The following is a 15,118-nucleotide window of genomic DNA, read 5'->3' as shown; positions in this document are numbered from 1 at the left end:
CTCATTAATTGATTGTAACGTTATGATCCTGAAAAAATGATGCAGGGGTCCAACAATGTTGTTCGAATTATTCTTTAATGGAAGAAAAAAACTCTTATAGTATAGACTTTGTAGTATGCAAGTATAAATCCAAATATGACTTTGTATTATTACGAAAAAAAATGTAAAATTTTAAGACGAATGGGAAGTTTGTATGTGGATCAGGTGACAAAATTGTGTCAATGATAAGTACTCTTGAACTTTGTCATTTAGAAAAATATTTCTATTCTTCGAAAGTTATAATATCTTTCATACATTTCCACGCATGAAAAATTTATTAATCTATTAGTAAAAAAAATAGGTAATTTGAATATGTTGTAAATTTCTTTCAAACTTGGTGTAGGCAAGTGTCCTAGCCACACCCTTTTTTCATTCAACAATTTAAATGGTTTATATACTAAGTATAATTTTTAATCATTTATATATAGATGGCTAATGGTTAAAGTTGTAGCTTTGAAAGAATATTAAAGTATTTTAAATGATGAAAAAAAGTTCAAGAGTTTTTTCTTTTAATTTAACCTTTAAAAAATAATAACAAAAAATCTAATACTATTTTGATTTTCTATTGATTTATTTCTATTCATTGTATTTTTAAACGTTTTTTTAAAATATTTATTTCTTTCCGTAATACATTTTAAAGAGACGTTTAGATCGAAGAAATTCAGACGATAATTGAAATGAAAATGGATATGAGATAAATATACTCTTATTTGATACATGATGATTTTGTAGCTTAATCGTGGAAATAATTACCATGCATCATTTATGTCCATCAGCTGTACCATCCAAAGTGATGAGTTTTCTTCTTTGTCCACTTTCTTTTTTCTTTTAATACATTTTTTATTCTCTTATTTTATGTATTATATTAAATTATTTACATAAATAATCAAATTATATAAAATTACATTAAAATTTAAGTTATAGGGTAAGCATTTAACCACCATAATTTAATAAATTAATTTAGTTATAAGAAAATTGTAAAAAATAGAACATTTGACAAAATATTAAATTAATTTTTTTCTCTCTAATTTGTGAAACTTTTCTATTTTTGAAAAACTCCTTACTTATACTCACACTTATTTTAAAATAAAAGGTAAATAACCGATAATATTAATTAATTATATTTGTAGTTAGTTAACATTTATTAGGATGAATATAATATGTTTATTTCTTAACAATTTTATTATCAGTCTAACTTTGATTAATTATAATTTATTAATTATTTTATTCATTAATACATCATAATTATATACATTCATCAAAATTATTCTATCAAAAAACTCAGTTTACAAATACTAGTAATTAATAATTTAATAAGTGATAATAACGTTTATTGTTTATTAATCAATATATTAAAAGTTTAATAAAGTTTTCAGGATTAATTTTACAAATGAATTACAAAAAGATTTTATTCACACATAGATTCTCATGCACCGCGAAACACAAACATATCCTTAATTACCAACAATTATATTCTCATTCAAATTCTCTCAATTCAATCCAAACAGCTCCTAAATGATGGTATCAACATATTCATAAATATCCTACCATAGTATATACACACACTATTATTTTAAATTTTCTTTCATTTTGTCATTTTAATTTTTCTCTTTTAACTTAGAACTCTTCTCCTTAAGCCCCTCATGTGAATGCCCATTTCAAAAGACCATTCTCTTTCCATACTTTTGTACTACATCCTGACCATTCTTAAAAGGTTAAAAACACAACCATCTTTTTCGTTCCAACAAAAGAAAAAGTAAATAAAAGTATCTAATGCACTTTCTTAAAATTTTTATTTTTGTTTTGTGGAAAGATGAGGAACATTCGAGAATCGACATAGGTGCATCTTAAGATATGCATATGCATGAAATCATGGTTCTTCCCAAAATATCCTTTCACCCCTCTCCTCACGTGATTTCCTTTGGCTATTTTTACATCTAAAATAATAAATTTAGATATCATCTACGTTTTAAGAAACTTAAACTTTATAACTTTTTGATTGTGTCATCAAGAATGGAAATTACAAAATAGACCCATTGTGTATGTGTGATATACTCTGGGTTTTCATAATTAGCTCTTGTGAATGAGATTTTTTTTTTTTTTAAAAAAAAATAATAAAAAAAGTAAGTAATTAGTAGTGAAAATCAAGAGTAGTAATTAATTGGGTTCTATTTTACCATGCTTTCCCTAAATTAACCTCTGAAAAGTGAAAACACACCCATCTCTCTCCCTCTTCACGTTTTTTCTTTTTTCTTAAACCCCTTTTTATTTTATTTCTTTTGAACCAAATCAAAAGTTAAACGACAAAAGAAAAAAAAAAAAAAAAACAAAAAATTAAAGAGCAGAGAGAAGAGAATTGTAAATTAATAGAATAATAAGAAAAAAAGGATAGAGAAAAAGGAAAAAGGATAGGATGGGTTTTAAAGATCTTTGTTTTGGTGGCTCCTCAAGATACACTCTCTCACTCTCTTCAGATCCAAAGAAAAAGGTAAGAATTCCTTTTAATTTTATCTTCTCCTTCCTCTATCTCTCTTCTTAACATCCTAATCCCTTTTCTTTTTTTCTTTTCTTTTTTTCTTTTTACTTCTGCTCTCTGCTTTTGGACTCTTCCATGATTTGATGATCCAAACCAAAAACCTCTCTTCTCTCTCTTCGCTTCTCTTCTGTGAGTGTCCACGCCTCTTTTTATCTGCTTCTATGTCGGCCATCGACTCACTCATTCAATCTTTGAACAACAACAACAAACACCAAGAACCAAACTACGATTACCCTCTATTTTTCTCTCTGTTTTCCAATTCTCTTTTCTTCTCTTCTTCTCCTCTCTAGGATTCTCTTTTCCCTTCCTTCCATCAATTCCCACCTGGGTTTCTTCCCTTCTCTCGATCGAGCTGATTCTACCCTCGATCTTGATTTTTGTTTCTGACTCTGTTCGAGTTGCGAACCCCTCCTTTTTAGTTTATTTTTATCCAATTTTTGTTCATGGGTTTTGCGTCTGGTGGTGTATGAAGTGGTCAAAGCACGGTGAAGAAGCTCCTAGAGAACCCCTTTGAATTTGGTGAATGGTAGGTTTTTGGAGCTGTGTAATTTTGTTGCCAATTATAAAGGGTGAATTTCCGAGAACGGAAGGATTGTTGGGAAATTTTTGATATGGGTATAGAGATTTTGGAGACGTATTTGCCTCTTCTACCTTCTGCTATGTTCTGTTTCTGAGAATTTTGGAATTCGATTTCTGAATTTTGCTGTTGTTAGATGGTCGACGGGAAAGAGTTGTTTATGTTCTTCAAGGTAGGAATCTTTTAGGGTTGGCTTGGTAAATACACTTGATATTCAGGTTTTTTTTTTTTTTTTGAAATGTTAGTTTTCCGTGGTTGGCAGAGTATTTAATTGGCTTCGATTGAGATGATTACGTTTATGGATTCGAAAGAGAAACTGAAAGAGGTGGAGAAATGTTTAGATCCTCAGTTATGGCATGCCTGTGCTGGAGGAATGGTTCAAATGCCGCCGGTGAACGCCAGAGTTTTCTATTTTCCACAAGGTCATGCTGAGCATTCTTGTGCGCCAGTTGATTTCAGGAACTGTCCTAAGGTTCCTTCATATACCCTTTGCAGAGTTTCTGCCATCAAGTTCCTTGCGGATCCTGACACTGATGAGGTATTTGCCAAACTTAGGTTGATTCCCATAAATGGAAGCGAACTAGATTTTGAAGATGACGGAATTGGAAGGCTTAATGGGTCCGAACAGGATAAACCAACTTCATTTGCAAAGACACTGACTCAATCTGATGCTAACAATGGTGGGGGTTTCTCTGTTCCAAGGTATTGTGCAGAAACCATCTTCCCTCGGTTGGACTATTCTGCTGATCCACCTGTTCAAACCATTCTTGCTAAGGATGTTCATGGGGAGACATGGAAATTCAGGCACATTTATAGAGGGACGCCTCGCCGGCATCTTTTGACTACTGGCTGGAGTACTTTTGTTAACCATAAGAAGCTCGTTGCAGGTGATTCCATTGTTTTCTTAAGGGCAGAAAACGGAGATCTCTGCGTTGGGATTAGACGGGCGAAGAGAGGAATCGGTGATGGACCGGAGTCATCGTGTGGATGGAATCCGGCAGGGGGTAACTGTGCTGTTTCGTATGGAGCATTCTCCGCCTTTTTGAGGGAAGATGACAACAGATTGACGAGGTCTGCTAATGGCATGAATGGAAATGGAAGTCTTATGGGAAAGGGGAAAGTGAAGCCTGAATCAGTTATTGAAGCTGCTAAACTTGCTTCAAATGGACAACCCTTTGAAATAGTATTCTATCCAAGAGCTAGTACTCCTGAATTCTGTGTCAAGGCAGCACTGGTGAAAGCAGCATTGCAGATCCGGTGGTGCTCAGGTATGAGGTTCAAGATGGCCTTTGAAACCGAGGACTCTTCACGAATTAGTTGGTTCATGGGTACCATCAATTCAGTTCAGGTTGCAGACCCACTGCGCTGGCCTGAATCACCATGGAGGCTTCTTCAGGTAATCACTCTTCTTTTCTCCCTGCCTGCATTCATTGCAAATAATCAATGTATTCTGAACATTATGATTCAGGAACGAATATATCATGTCTGCAGAAACATTGATGTTTGTAAGTTAAGTGATTGTCAGGGATGATTTGTTGTAGTTGACCTTACCACAACATTTCATTCAGTTTGTGCACTATTGATGGTTCTATGGATTCATGGAAGAGTCATTCATTGCCTTATCAATTGCTAATAACATATTTTGTGCAGGTTACTTGGGATGAACCTGATTTACTTCAGAATGTGAAACGCGTTAGCCCATGGTTGGTTGAATTGGTGTCGAACATGTCTCCAATTCACCTTGCCCCTTTCTCACCTCCAAGGAAAAAGTTCAGATATCCACAACACCCTGATTTCCCCCTTGATAATCAACCTCCTGTGCCATCGTTTTCTAGTTATCTCCATGGGACTGGCAGCCCCTTTGGTTGTCCTCCCGACAACAACCCTGCTGGCATGCAGGGAGCCAGGCATGCTCATTTTGGTCTATCCTTGTCAGATTTTCATCTCAGTAAACTGCAGTCAGGTCTGTTTTCGATTGGTTATCGATCACTGGATCCAGCTGCTGGATCAACTAGACTTTCTGGTAATATAATGACTGAAAAACCAAGTATGAGTGAAAACGTATCTTGCTTGCTAACCATGGCACATTCTACTCAAGCTTCAAAGAAATTTGATGGCGTAAAGACTCCTCAGCTAATACTTTTTGGCCGACCCATACTTACAGAATTGCAGATGTCTCAAAGCTTCTCTGGTGATACGGTTTCTCCAGTAGGTACTGGAAATAGTTCGTCAGATGGAAACGGAGACAAAATGACAAATCTCTCCGATGGCTCTGGATCTGCTTTACATCAACAAGGTCTACCAGAAGGCTCGGCTTGCGAAAATTTCCAGTGGTACAAGGACAATCGCCAAGAAATCGACCCAAACTTGGATACCGGCCACTGTAAAGTCTTTATGGAGTCGGAAGATGTAGGTCGCACTCTCGATCTTTCTTCACTTGGGTCTTATGAAGAATTGTATAGAAAACTTGGAAATATGTTTGGTATAGATAATTCAGAGACATTGAACCATGTCTTGTACCGTGATGTTTCCGGTGCTGTCAAGCATGTTGGTGACGAACAATTCAGGTATATTTCTTCTTCCTTCAGCAACGTTGAGTTATCGTCTTACATCCTGTCATTTCCAATACATATTGCATTTGATTAACACTCCTCGTTCTCTGTTTCAGTGACTTCATCAAGACAGCAAGAAGATTGACAATTCTAACAGATTCAGGAAGTAACAACGTAGGAGCTTAGAAGGAAGAATAAGAGTTGATTTCAACTGTACAGCTGGTCAATATCAGGTCCTTCATTTCCTTGCTGACCTTTCTCTGTTTCAAATCTGGGAGCTTCTGCTAAGATTCAAGCTTTTTTTAACTATGAAAAGCTGATATTTTCCTTTTCCTTATAATTAATTTTTTTTTCCCAATCCAACTTCTGGAGGGAATGTTTGAATTTTGGAACTTGCTTACATCCTCATGTTCTGTGATGAACTTTGAGGGGGTTTCTTTTTGGGTTTTTTTTTTTCCTTTCCATTTTAGGTGGTTAGTTCTTATTATAAGTGGAAGTGATTTGAGAGTATTGGGAATGTGTTTGTAAGAGAAGCATAGTGAAATATGATAATGAGTTAAAGTGGAGTTGTTCTAAAGGTTTGTGGTCAAAGTAAGTCGTAAAACAATGGCATTTGGAAGAAGAAAAGACAAAAAGGACTTACCTTGAAACTTGAGTTTCGTTTTGTAAAAGTTCAATGTTATGTAGTGAGTTGTGAGTTTGTTGAATTAATGCCATTCCCCAAAAGATGGGGAATTCAAAAGTTTCATAAAAAAGAAAGTGGTTTTCATTCATTGTATGACCAAAATGAATGATGTAAATTTGTTTGGTTGGAAATCTACTCTACCTTTAGTCTCCCCCTTCCTTTTTATCTTTAATTAATTTAGTTTTCTTTCTTTGTTTCTCAAAGTCATGTAATAAGTAGATAATTGGTATGATCTTTTAAGGTAGAAGTTTGATCTTCATTCTTACAATTGTTGTATTAAGAAAAGTAGGGTATGAGAATTTGAATCTCTATAATACGAGTTTATACTAATCATTACCATTTTTAAGTGTTTAATTTTTTTTAAAAAAATATTTTAAAACAAAATTGTGTGTTTGACAAAGGCTTAAAATATACTTAAAAATACATTTTAGACATCTTTTATTAAAAAATTAAAGTAAAAATAATTTTTTAAAAGAAATATTTTTTTCTTAAATCAAATCTAACAGATTTTAAGCTGTCATGCCATTAATCTTCCTATGTCAATGTTTAAAGAGACCGTGAAGTAAAAAATTTTTTTTAAAAAAATAGATAGTTTTGATTTGTTCTTCTCATTAACATTTATTATATATTATAAATTATAAAATAGATAAAAGAAAAATGGATTTGTAGAAGGGTAGTTGAACAAAAAAAAGAAGAAGCAATGATTTATATATACATATAAAAAATATATGTTGGGGATGGATTTAAAAAGGGGAGAATAGAAAAAGAGTGAGTGTGGTGTGGGGATTAGTTAGAAGTAATAAATAAAGGGGAATAAAATACAAAATATAAAATAATAATGTATAGGGATTGAGGATGGTCTTCAATATTGTAACAAATAAAAAATAAATAAATAAAAAAAGTTTAAAAAACACAATATTGCTGAGTTGGCATAGAGTTAGAGTTAGAAGCTATGGCACACGTGAGAACGTGGGACCATTTGGAGCTTACGTGGCGAGGTTTTTCCATAAAGATTCACGTGTGGATGACCTCATCTCTCTTTCCCTGCTTCTGTTGCGCCGTTTCGTTGAGCGCGCTGTTTGCCTTTCCTTCTACGTTTCCCCCTTTTTCTTTTTCTTTTTCTAAATACTTTAAATAATCACCAACTTAAATTATTATTATCGTCTTCTATTTTAAAGTTTCTCTTTTCTTTTTTTTTTTTTTTTTAAATTTAGACACATATATATCTTCAATAACCCTTAAATTAAGCTTTTCTTCCTTTTTCTTTTCTTTAATAAAAAATTGTTATCAAGTCACATTTTTACTATAAGTTTTGAAAACATTATTTACATTTTTATATTTTTACAATAATACAAAAATTATTGTTGTTATTTAATCAATTTTGATAAAATGTAATGTTGATAGTCTAAATTTAGGATTTATTTAAAATAAATGGACTAGGATCGAACAATCGAAAGTAAAGACTAAAACTCAATGAATTTTACAGCATGGAGATCAAATCAATACGTTACCCTAAATATTATCCGTCTTTTTTGTGGGTAGTGTAGCAAATTCTTATGATAACCTCTCATCTCAAGAAAAGAAATGTAATTTTGGCAAAAACGTTAAGGTTTTAGTGTGCGTATATGTATATTCTATGTTGAAGATTTAAATTAAACATATTCTTTGTATATCAGTCGAGATGTTTAGATTTACTTTGGTATTTATGACATGTATTTTTGTATATACTTCAATAGGAAAAATAATTAAATGAATTCCAAAAAAGTTAAAGACATATATTTTGGGGAAAACACAAAAGGATTTGTCCCAACGTATCCCAATTAGATGTGAAACAATGGGATTGGGATAAAATTCAGATTGTAAAAACCACAACCCAATGTTTAATAAATCAAATATTTCAATTGAAATATAAAGCTTTTCCCTTCCCAAAATAAATACCCTTTTTGTAAAAAATGAAAAACGAAAAACAAAACAATTTTTCTTAGTTTTGAGTTCCTTTGTTTTAGTTTTTGCCACAGTATACGGCATCGTTTCTGGAAATAAGCATTAAAACAAACAAAAAGACCAACAAAATCAATATCCCGTGTGTCTTTTTATTAGGGTTGCCTTTGCTTTAGGCTTACGTTTCATAAACGGTCACTTCTCTCTTCTTCTTTTCTTTTTCTTTTTCTTTTTCTTTTTTAGTACAACCTACTCAGAATCCAAAAGAACCATAACTTATTAGGTGATCTTCGAAAAGAGGACTAAAAATATATGAGCATAAAAAGTTAGATCATGAATAATAAAATTGTTTCAATGGTTTACTCATAGAAAACTCATTAGTACAAGACATGTCTCCAATTGTATCAATCCTAATTGTTTTACTCTTCACTATATAATCAATCATATGTGTATATATTCAAAACGAGCATAACACTCTGTTGACATAAACCTTTACTGTCAACCTTGAAGTTAGTGAGACATGTATTCATCTTTTGTTCAATTAAATATAAATATTTTTTAAATTAAATTATAAATACTAATCTTTTAATTTCATATGTTATGGATTTTTTTAGTGTAAATAATAGTACAAAGGGAATTCAAACCACACACTTTTTCACACACTTTTTCATAGCTAACATATTATATATATATATATATATATATGTCAGTTGAGTTATATTCATTTTGATTATATAACCAATGTATTTATGTATGCGTGTTAAATAAAACAATAATTTAACAATATACAATTTTTTTTTGAGATAAAGTAAATAATTTCAAAAGATTAAGGAGGGAAGAAAAAAAAAAGAATTACATGAAAGATTGTATTAGGGATATTTAAATTTGTATTATTTAACAAAAACAAAAAGCAGAAACTTTAAATCACATATCACATGTCTTTAAATAAAGCATAGATTGGTAAGCACTCCACCTTTAACACCTTGAAAATCATATCTTTAGATAAATACATGCATGGACTTTGGAAAACATTTTCTTTTTTCATTTTTCTTCTTTCATTTTAATTTTATATTTTTTGTTGCAAAGTTTTTTTTTCTTAAAAAAAAAATGATAAAAGTATATTCTCTATAAATAATGGATAGTGGGATATATATAATCAACTTATCCCCAGTGCCAATCTTGATGTGAGAGTATTAAAATTCACATGATTTGTAACCATGCACGTGGCTTACATATCTCTTCTCTCGATCTCTTCCTTCATTGTAGTGCCATTATCTATGTATTTCATAAATATATGTGTCAATTTTTCAGAAAACTTTTGTAAACTCAAAACTATACTTAATTAAGTATAGTTTTCTTTTTTGTAAGGAAATATACTTAAAATAAGTTATTATTCTATTTCTATTATATTTTGTAAACTAAAAAATTATACTTAATTAAGTATAGTATTTTTTTTTTTTTTGAGGATATATATTTAGTTATATATGCTATTTCTATTATATTTTTAGAGTGTTACAAATTCAATTATCGTAAAAATGAGAAATTTTTAGAAGATTGAATCAGAGATCAACTAATAATTAGAACTTTTTGTTGATTGTAAACTTATAATATTATATATAATTTTTTAATGTATGAATGATACTTGGTATATTCTTTAAGAAAAATATCGATGTCAAAGGGAAATTTATACGATTATATTATATATATTTGTTTAATTTGTCATTGATTATTATATGTTAATGTCAAGTACAAGGTTGGGCATATCTTAATGCTAGGGCCACCCTAATGTGACAAATGCCCTATCCCGTTTGGGCCCATCTAATTTATTATTTGTTAGTATATATTGACACTTCGATGGCAAAAATGTCTTTTTCATTCTTTAATTACAAGATGATGTTGAATTTTACAAAATAGATCAAATTTATCCAATTGATCTAATATTGCTACCTAGTAAATGAATTTCATAGCCTATATTTTAAATAAGTAGATTTGTTTTAAACCTAACACCCTAGTATAGTATAGTGTTTGGTGTTATTTTATAATAACAAATTTCAATTTCTCCACGGTATCATTATATGATAATTATTGTAACGAATGAAGAATAATAAAAGTATTTGAACGATTTTGACTAACGAGCAAATATGAAAATTCTAATTTAGCCGATATTGAGAAACTCGACAATCTACCTACTCAAGTCCATATTGATTGATTTTAATTAGCAACTCTACAAATTGAAAACTCCATCACATGTTTTGACACATATAATCATTTTTTAAATTCAATGATTACAAAGTTAGAAAATCAAATAACCAACCCTTAAAATGTAAATTTACTATACCATGTAATCGACCATCGAATCTTCAATTATTTTACCATCATTTTCTAATGTTAATATATTGTTAATTATCTTTTATTTTAGCTTTCCTACCTATAAATTTATATATTGATTTTCAATATCAAAATTTTGAAGTTAAAATAACTTGACGTGAGTTTTCAACATCATTATTATTAATGGTTAAACTCTAAACTCTAAATTAAATATTTTATTGAGTATAGCATAGAGTGATAAAGTAAATAATTAATATACTTCTATTTTTCGTGAAATTTAGATTCTTTTGATAAAATCAAAATCAACTATAATTATCAATCCATTTTGTATTTAGTTATTTTGTAAAAAAAAATGTGAAGTTTATCAAAATCAAAATCAACCCTAAGAGTAAAAATTACCTTTTTTTTTTCCTACAAAATAATTAAAAAGGAAAAAGAAAACTCTCCTATATAGAGCCAACCAGCTTCGAAATCTAGCAAATTTCTTTTCTTTCATTCTTTTTTCTTCTTAGGAAAAGAAACAACTAACAACCATATTTACGAGCTGTGTCTTGTATGGTTTTGATCAAATTGACACAAAACAAAAGTAGACAAAATAATCTTAAAATTAATGATAATAAAAATAGAAAAAGAAAAAAAAAAAAAAAAGATGGCGAAGGGAATTTATTATAAAAATAAATAATTTATTGGCATTACGAAACATAACCCGTGCGGTAGGCCCCACATTTCTCTGCCAACTAAAATCCAAACGACAGTCACCACTCACGAGTCTGAACCGACATCCCAACACATAACTATGCCGACACTTAGCTCCTTCCCTCACTTAGAAAGCGACATGTCGCTTTTACTTTGCCTTTTTTCCTTTCTTCCCCACCTTTCCCAAAATTCAAATACCTCATCACTCTCTATTTCCTTTTCCTTCCCATTTTTCATTTTCTTTTCTTAATCATTCTTTTTTTTTTTTTTCAAACTATAGATTATTCTTAAATTTTGAATTCAATTTCACAAAACTAATAAATTTCGACAGTGATGGATAACCTACCTTGTATTCTTTTGCTCTCTTTAGTTAGGGGTGTTTTTCTAAAGATATGTGTAGGTATATTTGTTACAAATTGTAGCGTTTTAAGAAACTATCCAAGACGTTATGTATGGGTCTAACAGCTTTCAATGGGGACTTACAAAATTAAAAGAAAAAAAATCTTTTGTAAAGTCCAAAGCTTGAATTTTGAGCTTTTGAGACTTTTTTTTAAAAAAATATTTCTACAATATAATAACAATTAGAATTTTTATCCTTATAACTCAAGAAAAATTAAATTTACTACGGTTAAATGCAAATTTCTTTATGTTTAGTCTTGGGGTCCTTTTTTTTCTTTTTCATATTTCCACTTTAAACCCTTGGTACCTTTGTATACAATATGGGTTTTCATATTTCTTTATTGGAAAAAGGAGCCCACGATTAAATTAAAAAAATGGGCCATTAAATATGAAGCCCATTGGGCTTTCGAAAAATTGAAATGGGCCGGCTCATTTACGGCAACGCTCGAATCTTCTTCCTTACACACTTCTAGCCTAGCCATGGCTGCTTTCCCTTTCACGGAGCTTACTCGCGTTCTTACCAGAAGTGGCGACAATGGAGAAGATGACGGCTTCATGGACTTAGGATCTTCCCTTCGCTCATCGATTGCAAAGAATCTTTGGCCTTCCCAACGGATAAGCTAAACTTCACCATCTTCCTCCCTCTGTTGTTCTTGGCTCGCCTGCGACCGATTAGGGTTCTGAATTATGGAGTGAATGTAAAACAACTTTTTGTTTAATCCCACTGATTGAGCTCTTGGATCGCTGCACAACGCGATGAACGTGAGCCGGCCTTCGGTGCATCCGGTGGAGGCGCCACCACTTACGGAAGGAGCGGTACACAATGGGCCGAGAGTGAGAATGAAGGATGTACAGGGCATGCCTGGAACACTAGGTGGACTTGCTCTTCGTCTTCTTCAGTTCGTATTTGCTACGGTTTCTCTCTGTGTTATGTCTACCACCAGTGATTTCCCTTCCGTCACGGCGTTTCGGTACGTAATTCTTTAATTTTTGTTTTGTAGTATCCGGCTTGGAGGAGTTTTTCGATGTTTTCATTGTGATAATCTCTAAATGTTACGTGACAGAGTCAATGAACTGAAATTAGGATGTTGATTAAATAAAGATATGTTTAGCGTGATTTGGACGTCGTTCGGAATATTTTATCATAAAGAATGTGTGTTTTTTCGTATTTTGTTGCTAATTATTTTGCTAAAGTACAATTGTTTGGTAATTGTGTCTGTAGTCTTAGGAATGAACTTTAGCCTCTGTTCGTGGTGATAGGATAGCTGATAGCAATAACTTGCATCACACTATCGCTGAGGTTTTGTGATTTATATGTGTTGGGAGTCGTAATGGAGCCCCGGGGCATCGAGGGAAATCCATATAGCCATGTCAAAAAGTTGTCGCGTTAACTTCGAGTGTGTTCTAGAAGAAGAAAACCACGAAATGTGTTGTTCATAATGTTCGTTTAGGATTTGAGGGATTTTATTACTATTTGTGTTGTGTTGTATTATTTTTCCAACTGAGTGATTAAGAAGTGCATTCGTAATTCACTCGTGATTGCTATTTTGTTTCAGAACATAGTGCATTTGTTGTTGGTCGATTAATCCCACAATCAAGTTCATATTTCATATGAAATAAATTGTTTACCATATGTTTCATGTCAGTTCTGATGACACTGTTTTGTGAACAAGATTGGTATTGATTTATAGTTTACCTTCACCATATTTCATCACTCTGTTAATACCAATAGGAGTTTTTCCCAACCTTGGTTGGTTTCTTTAAGTTGGGGGGATATCTTATTTTCTTCCCTCGTACATATGTTTACAATTCCAAAAACTGAAACGTACCACTCTTTTGAAAGAAGTTTGTGCTGTTGGTTAATGTCATTCATGGTCAAAACTTATGATTTTAAGGTATTCTGTATGTTTTTCTTTAACTTGAGATATTCTGTATGTTTGATCCTTCAAATTTGTGTTCAATTGTTCATGTGGAATTATTTTGCCTATGATTTCTCTCAGATATCTTGTTGCTGCTGTTGGCTTGCAATGCTTGTGGAGCTTTTCATTAGCAGTAGTTGATGCATATGCCTTGTTAGTCAGACGAAGCTTGCGGAACTGCTCAATAGTTGGTTTGTTCACCCTTGGTGATGCAGTAAGAATATTTTACTTGCTACAGTTCGAAATTCACATAATTCCATATGCATCTTAGATTTGTGGCCTGATATATCATGTGCAATGCAGAATCTTGTTATGTGTGCACAATGCTCATAAAATAGGTCTAAAAAATCTTTGATTGACATTTATTATTTAACTATTTATTGGGTACTAAGATTATACTTGGTTTGCAAGAATCGGCCATGATAAATGAGAATCGAAGGGAGACTTCTTGTCTAATAATTGGGTGTGCCCATCTGTGATTTGCAATAGAATAAGCATCTCAATGGAATGCTGGGTCTTCCATTATGAAGGAACGAGCCTAATACTCTAAATTATATCAATGTTTTTTTTATTATTAATAATTATGTGTTATTCTTATCAATTCTTTTTTGTAATCATAAAGATAATGTAATATAAAATTCATTCTTATCAATACAAGTATGATAATTTCAATCCACGTTCTTATAATTTAATAAATTTGTTTCTTAAGTTCAATTAGTATTTGTAATTGTTGATATAAATAACGAGTCGTGTTGTCCTGCAGGTTACGTCCACCCTTACATTTTCTGCTGCGTGTTCATCAGCAGGGATTACTGTTCTCATAGGCAATGACCTTAACAAGTGTGGTGTGAACCACTGTGCACAGTTTGAGTCTGCCACTGCAATGGCTTTCATTAGCTGGTTTGCTGTTTCTCCTTCATTTCTCTTGAACTTTTGGTCATTAGCTTCTCGGTGAGATTCCATAGCGAGAAAATTAGCTTCTTTTTAGTATTTGTCTCACCAACTACCTTTTGCTTATAAATTAGTACAAATTTGGAAATTTTGATGTACACATGTAGGTTTTTACTGGGTCTGATTGAGAATTGAGATAATAATCAGTGAATAAAATCACCTTCTTTTTTATTAGAAATATTTATATGTACTTGTTATTTACTCCTAGTGGTGTTATTATTGGATGTTTCAACCTATATTATTTACTTTCTAATATTTGAGGTTTTAGTGTTATGCCATGTGAAAATTAGAGATAGAACTTCTCAAGTTTGAAGTATTAGGAGTCAAGTCTCTTCCCCCTTACTGATGATGTAAAAGTAGAAAACTAATCCAAACACAAGCCAAAAGTCTAGGCTTGAATTCTCATTATCATCATGATTCAACTCCTCCTTTTTTTTTGGATTTCACTCCACTGACATTTCTTTCCAAATAGTTGAGGGGAAGGCCTACAATGTT

General features: G+C 31.7%; 2 protein-coding genes across 2 annotated transcripts; both read left to right on the top strand.

Moving 5' to 3' along the window:
- The first annotated feature begins 2,366 nt into the window (after nt 1-2,366).
- Nucleotides 2,367-6,520, top strand: LOC103491181 (auxin response factor 18-like). The gene is made up of 4 exons (XM_008451023.3): nt 2,367-3,324; nt 3,415-4,548; nt 4,803-5,719; nt 5,821-6,520. Exons 2-4 carry the CDS (start codon nt 3,439-3,441, stop codon nt 5,888-5,890), a joined length of 2,097 nt encoding a protein of 698 aa, XP_008449245.1. The 5' UTR covers nt 2,367-3,324; nt 3,415-3,438; the 3' UTR covers nt 5,891-6,520.
- A 5,710-nt stretch (nt 6,521-12,230) lies between these two features.
- LOC103491180 (CASP-like protein 5A2) lies at nt 12,231-14,801 on the top strand. The gene is made up of 3 exons (XM_008451022.3): nt 12,231-12,724; nt 13,754-13,886; nt 14,436-14,801. Exons 1-3 carry the CDS (start codon nt 12,510-12,512, stop codon nt 14,625-14,627), a joined length of 540 nt encoding a protein of 179 aa, XP_008449244.1. The 5' UTR covers nt 12,231-12,509; the 3' UTR covers nt 14,628-14,801.
- The last annotated feature ends 317 nt before the right edge of the window (nt 14,802-15,118 follow it).

This window comes from Cucumis melo, chromosome 8 (genome assembly GCF_025177605.1).
Source record: "Cucumis melo cultivar AY chromosome 8, USDA_Cmelo_AY_1.0, whole genome shotgun sequence".
Taxonomy (NCBI): domain Eukaryota; kingdom Viridiplantae; phylum Streptophyta; class Magnoliopsida; order Cucurbitales; family Cucurbitaceae; genus Cucumis; species Cucumis melo.
This window is presented reverse-complemented; position numbering and strand designations above follow the sequence as displayed.

Excerpts from the sequence above, each read along its gene's own strand:
- LOC103491181 (XM_008451023.3), top strand. The coding sequence starts at position 3,439 with ATGATTACGTTTATGGATTCGAAAGAGAAACTGAAAGAGGTGGAGAAA. Across the intron at positions 4,549-4,802 it reads CACCATGGAGGCTTCTTCAG|GTTACTTGGGATGAACCTGA; the intron begins GTAATCACTCTT and ends TATTTTGTGCAG. Across the intron at positions 5,720-5,820 it reads GTTGGTGACGAACAATTCAG|TGACTTCATCAAGACAGCAA; the intron begins GTATATTTCTTC and ends TCTCTGTTTCAG.
- LOC103491180 (XM_008451022.3), top strand. The coding sequence starts at position 12,510 with ATGAACGTGAGCCGGCCTTCGGTGCATCCGGTGGAGGCGCCACCACTT. Across the intron at positions 12,725-13,753 it reads CCTTCCGTCACGGCGTTTCG|ATATCTTGTTGCTGCTGTTG; the intron begins GTACGTAATTCT and ends GATTTCTCTCAG. Across the intron at positions 13,887-14,435 it reads TGTTCACCCTTGGTGATGCA|GTTACGTCCACCCTTACATT; the intron begins GTAAGAATATTT and ends GTTGTCCTGCAG.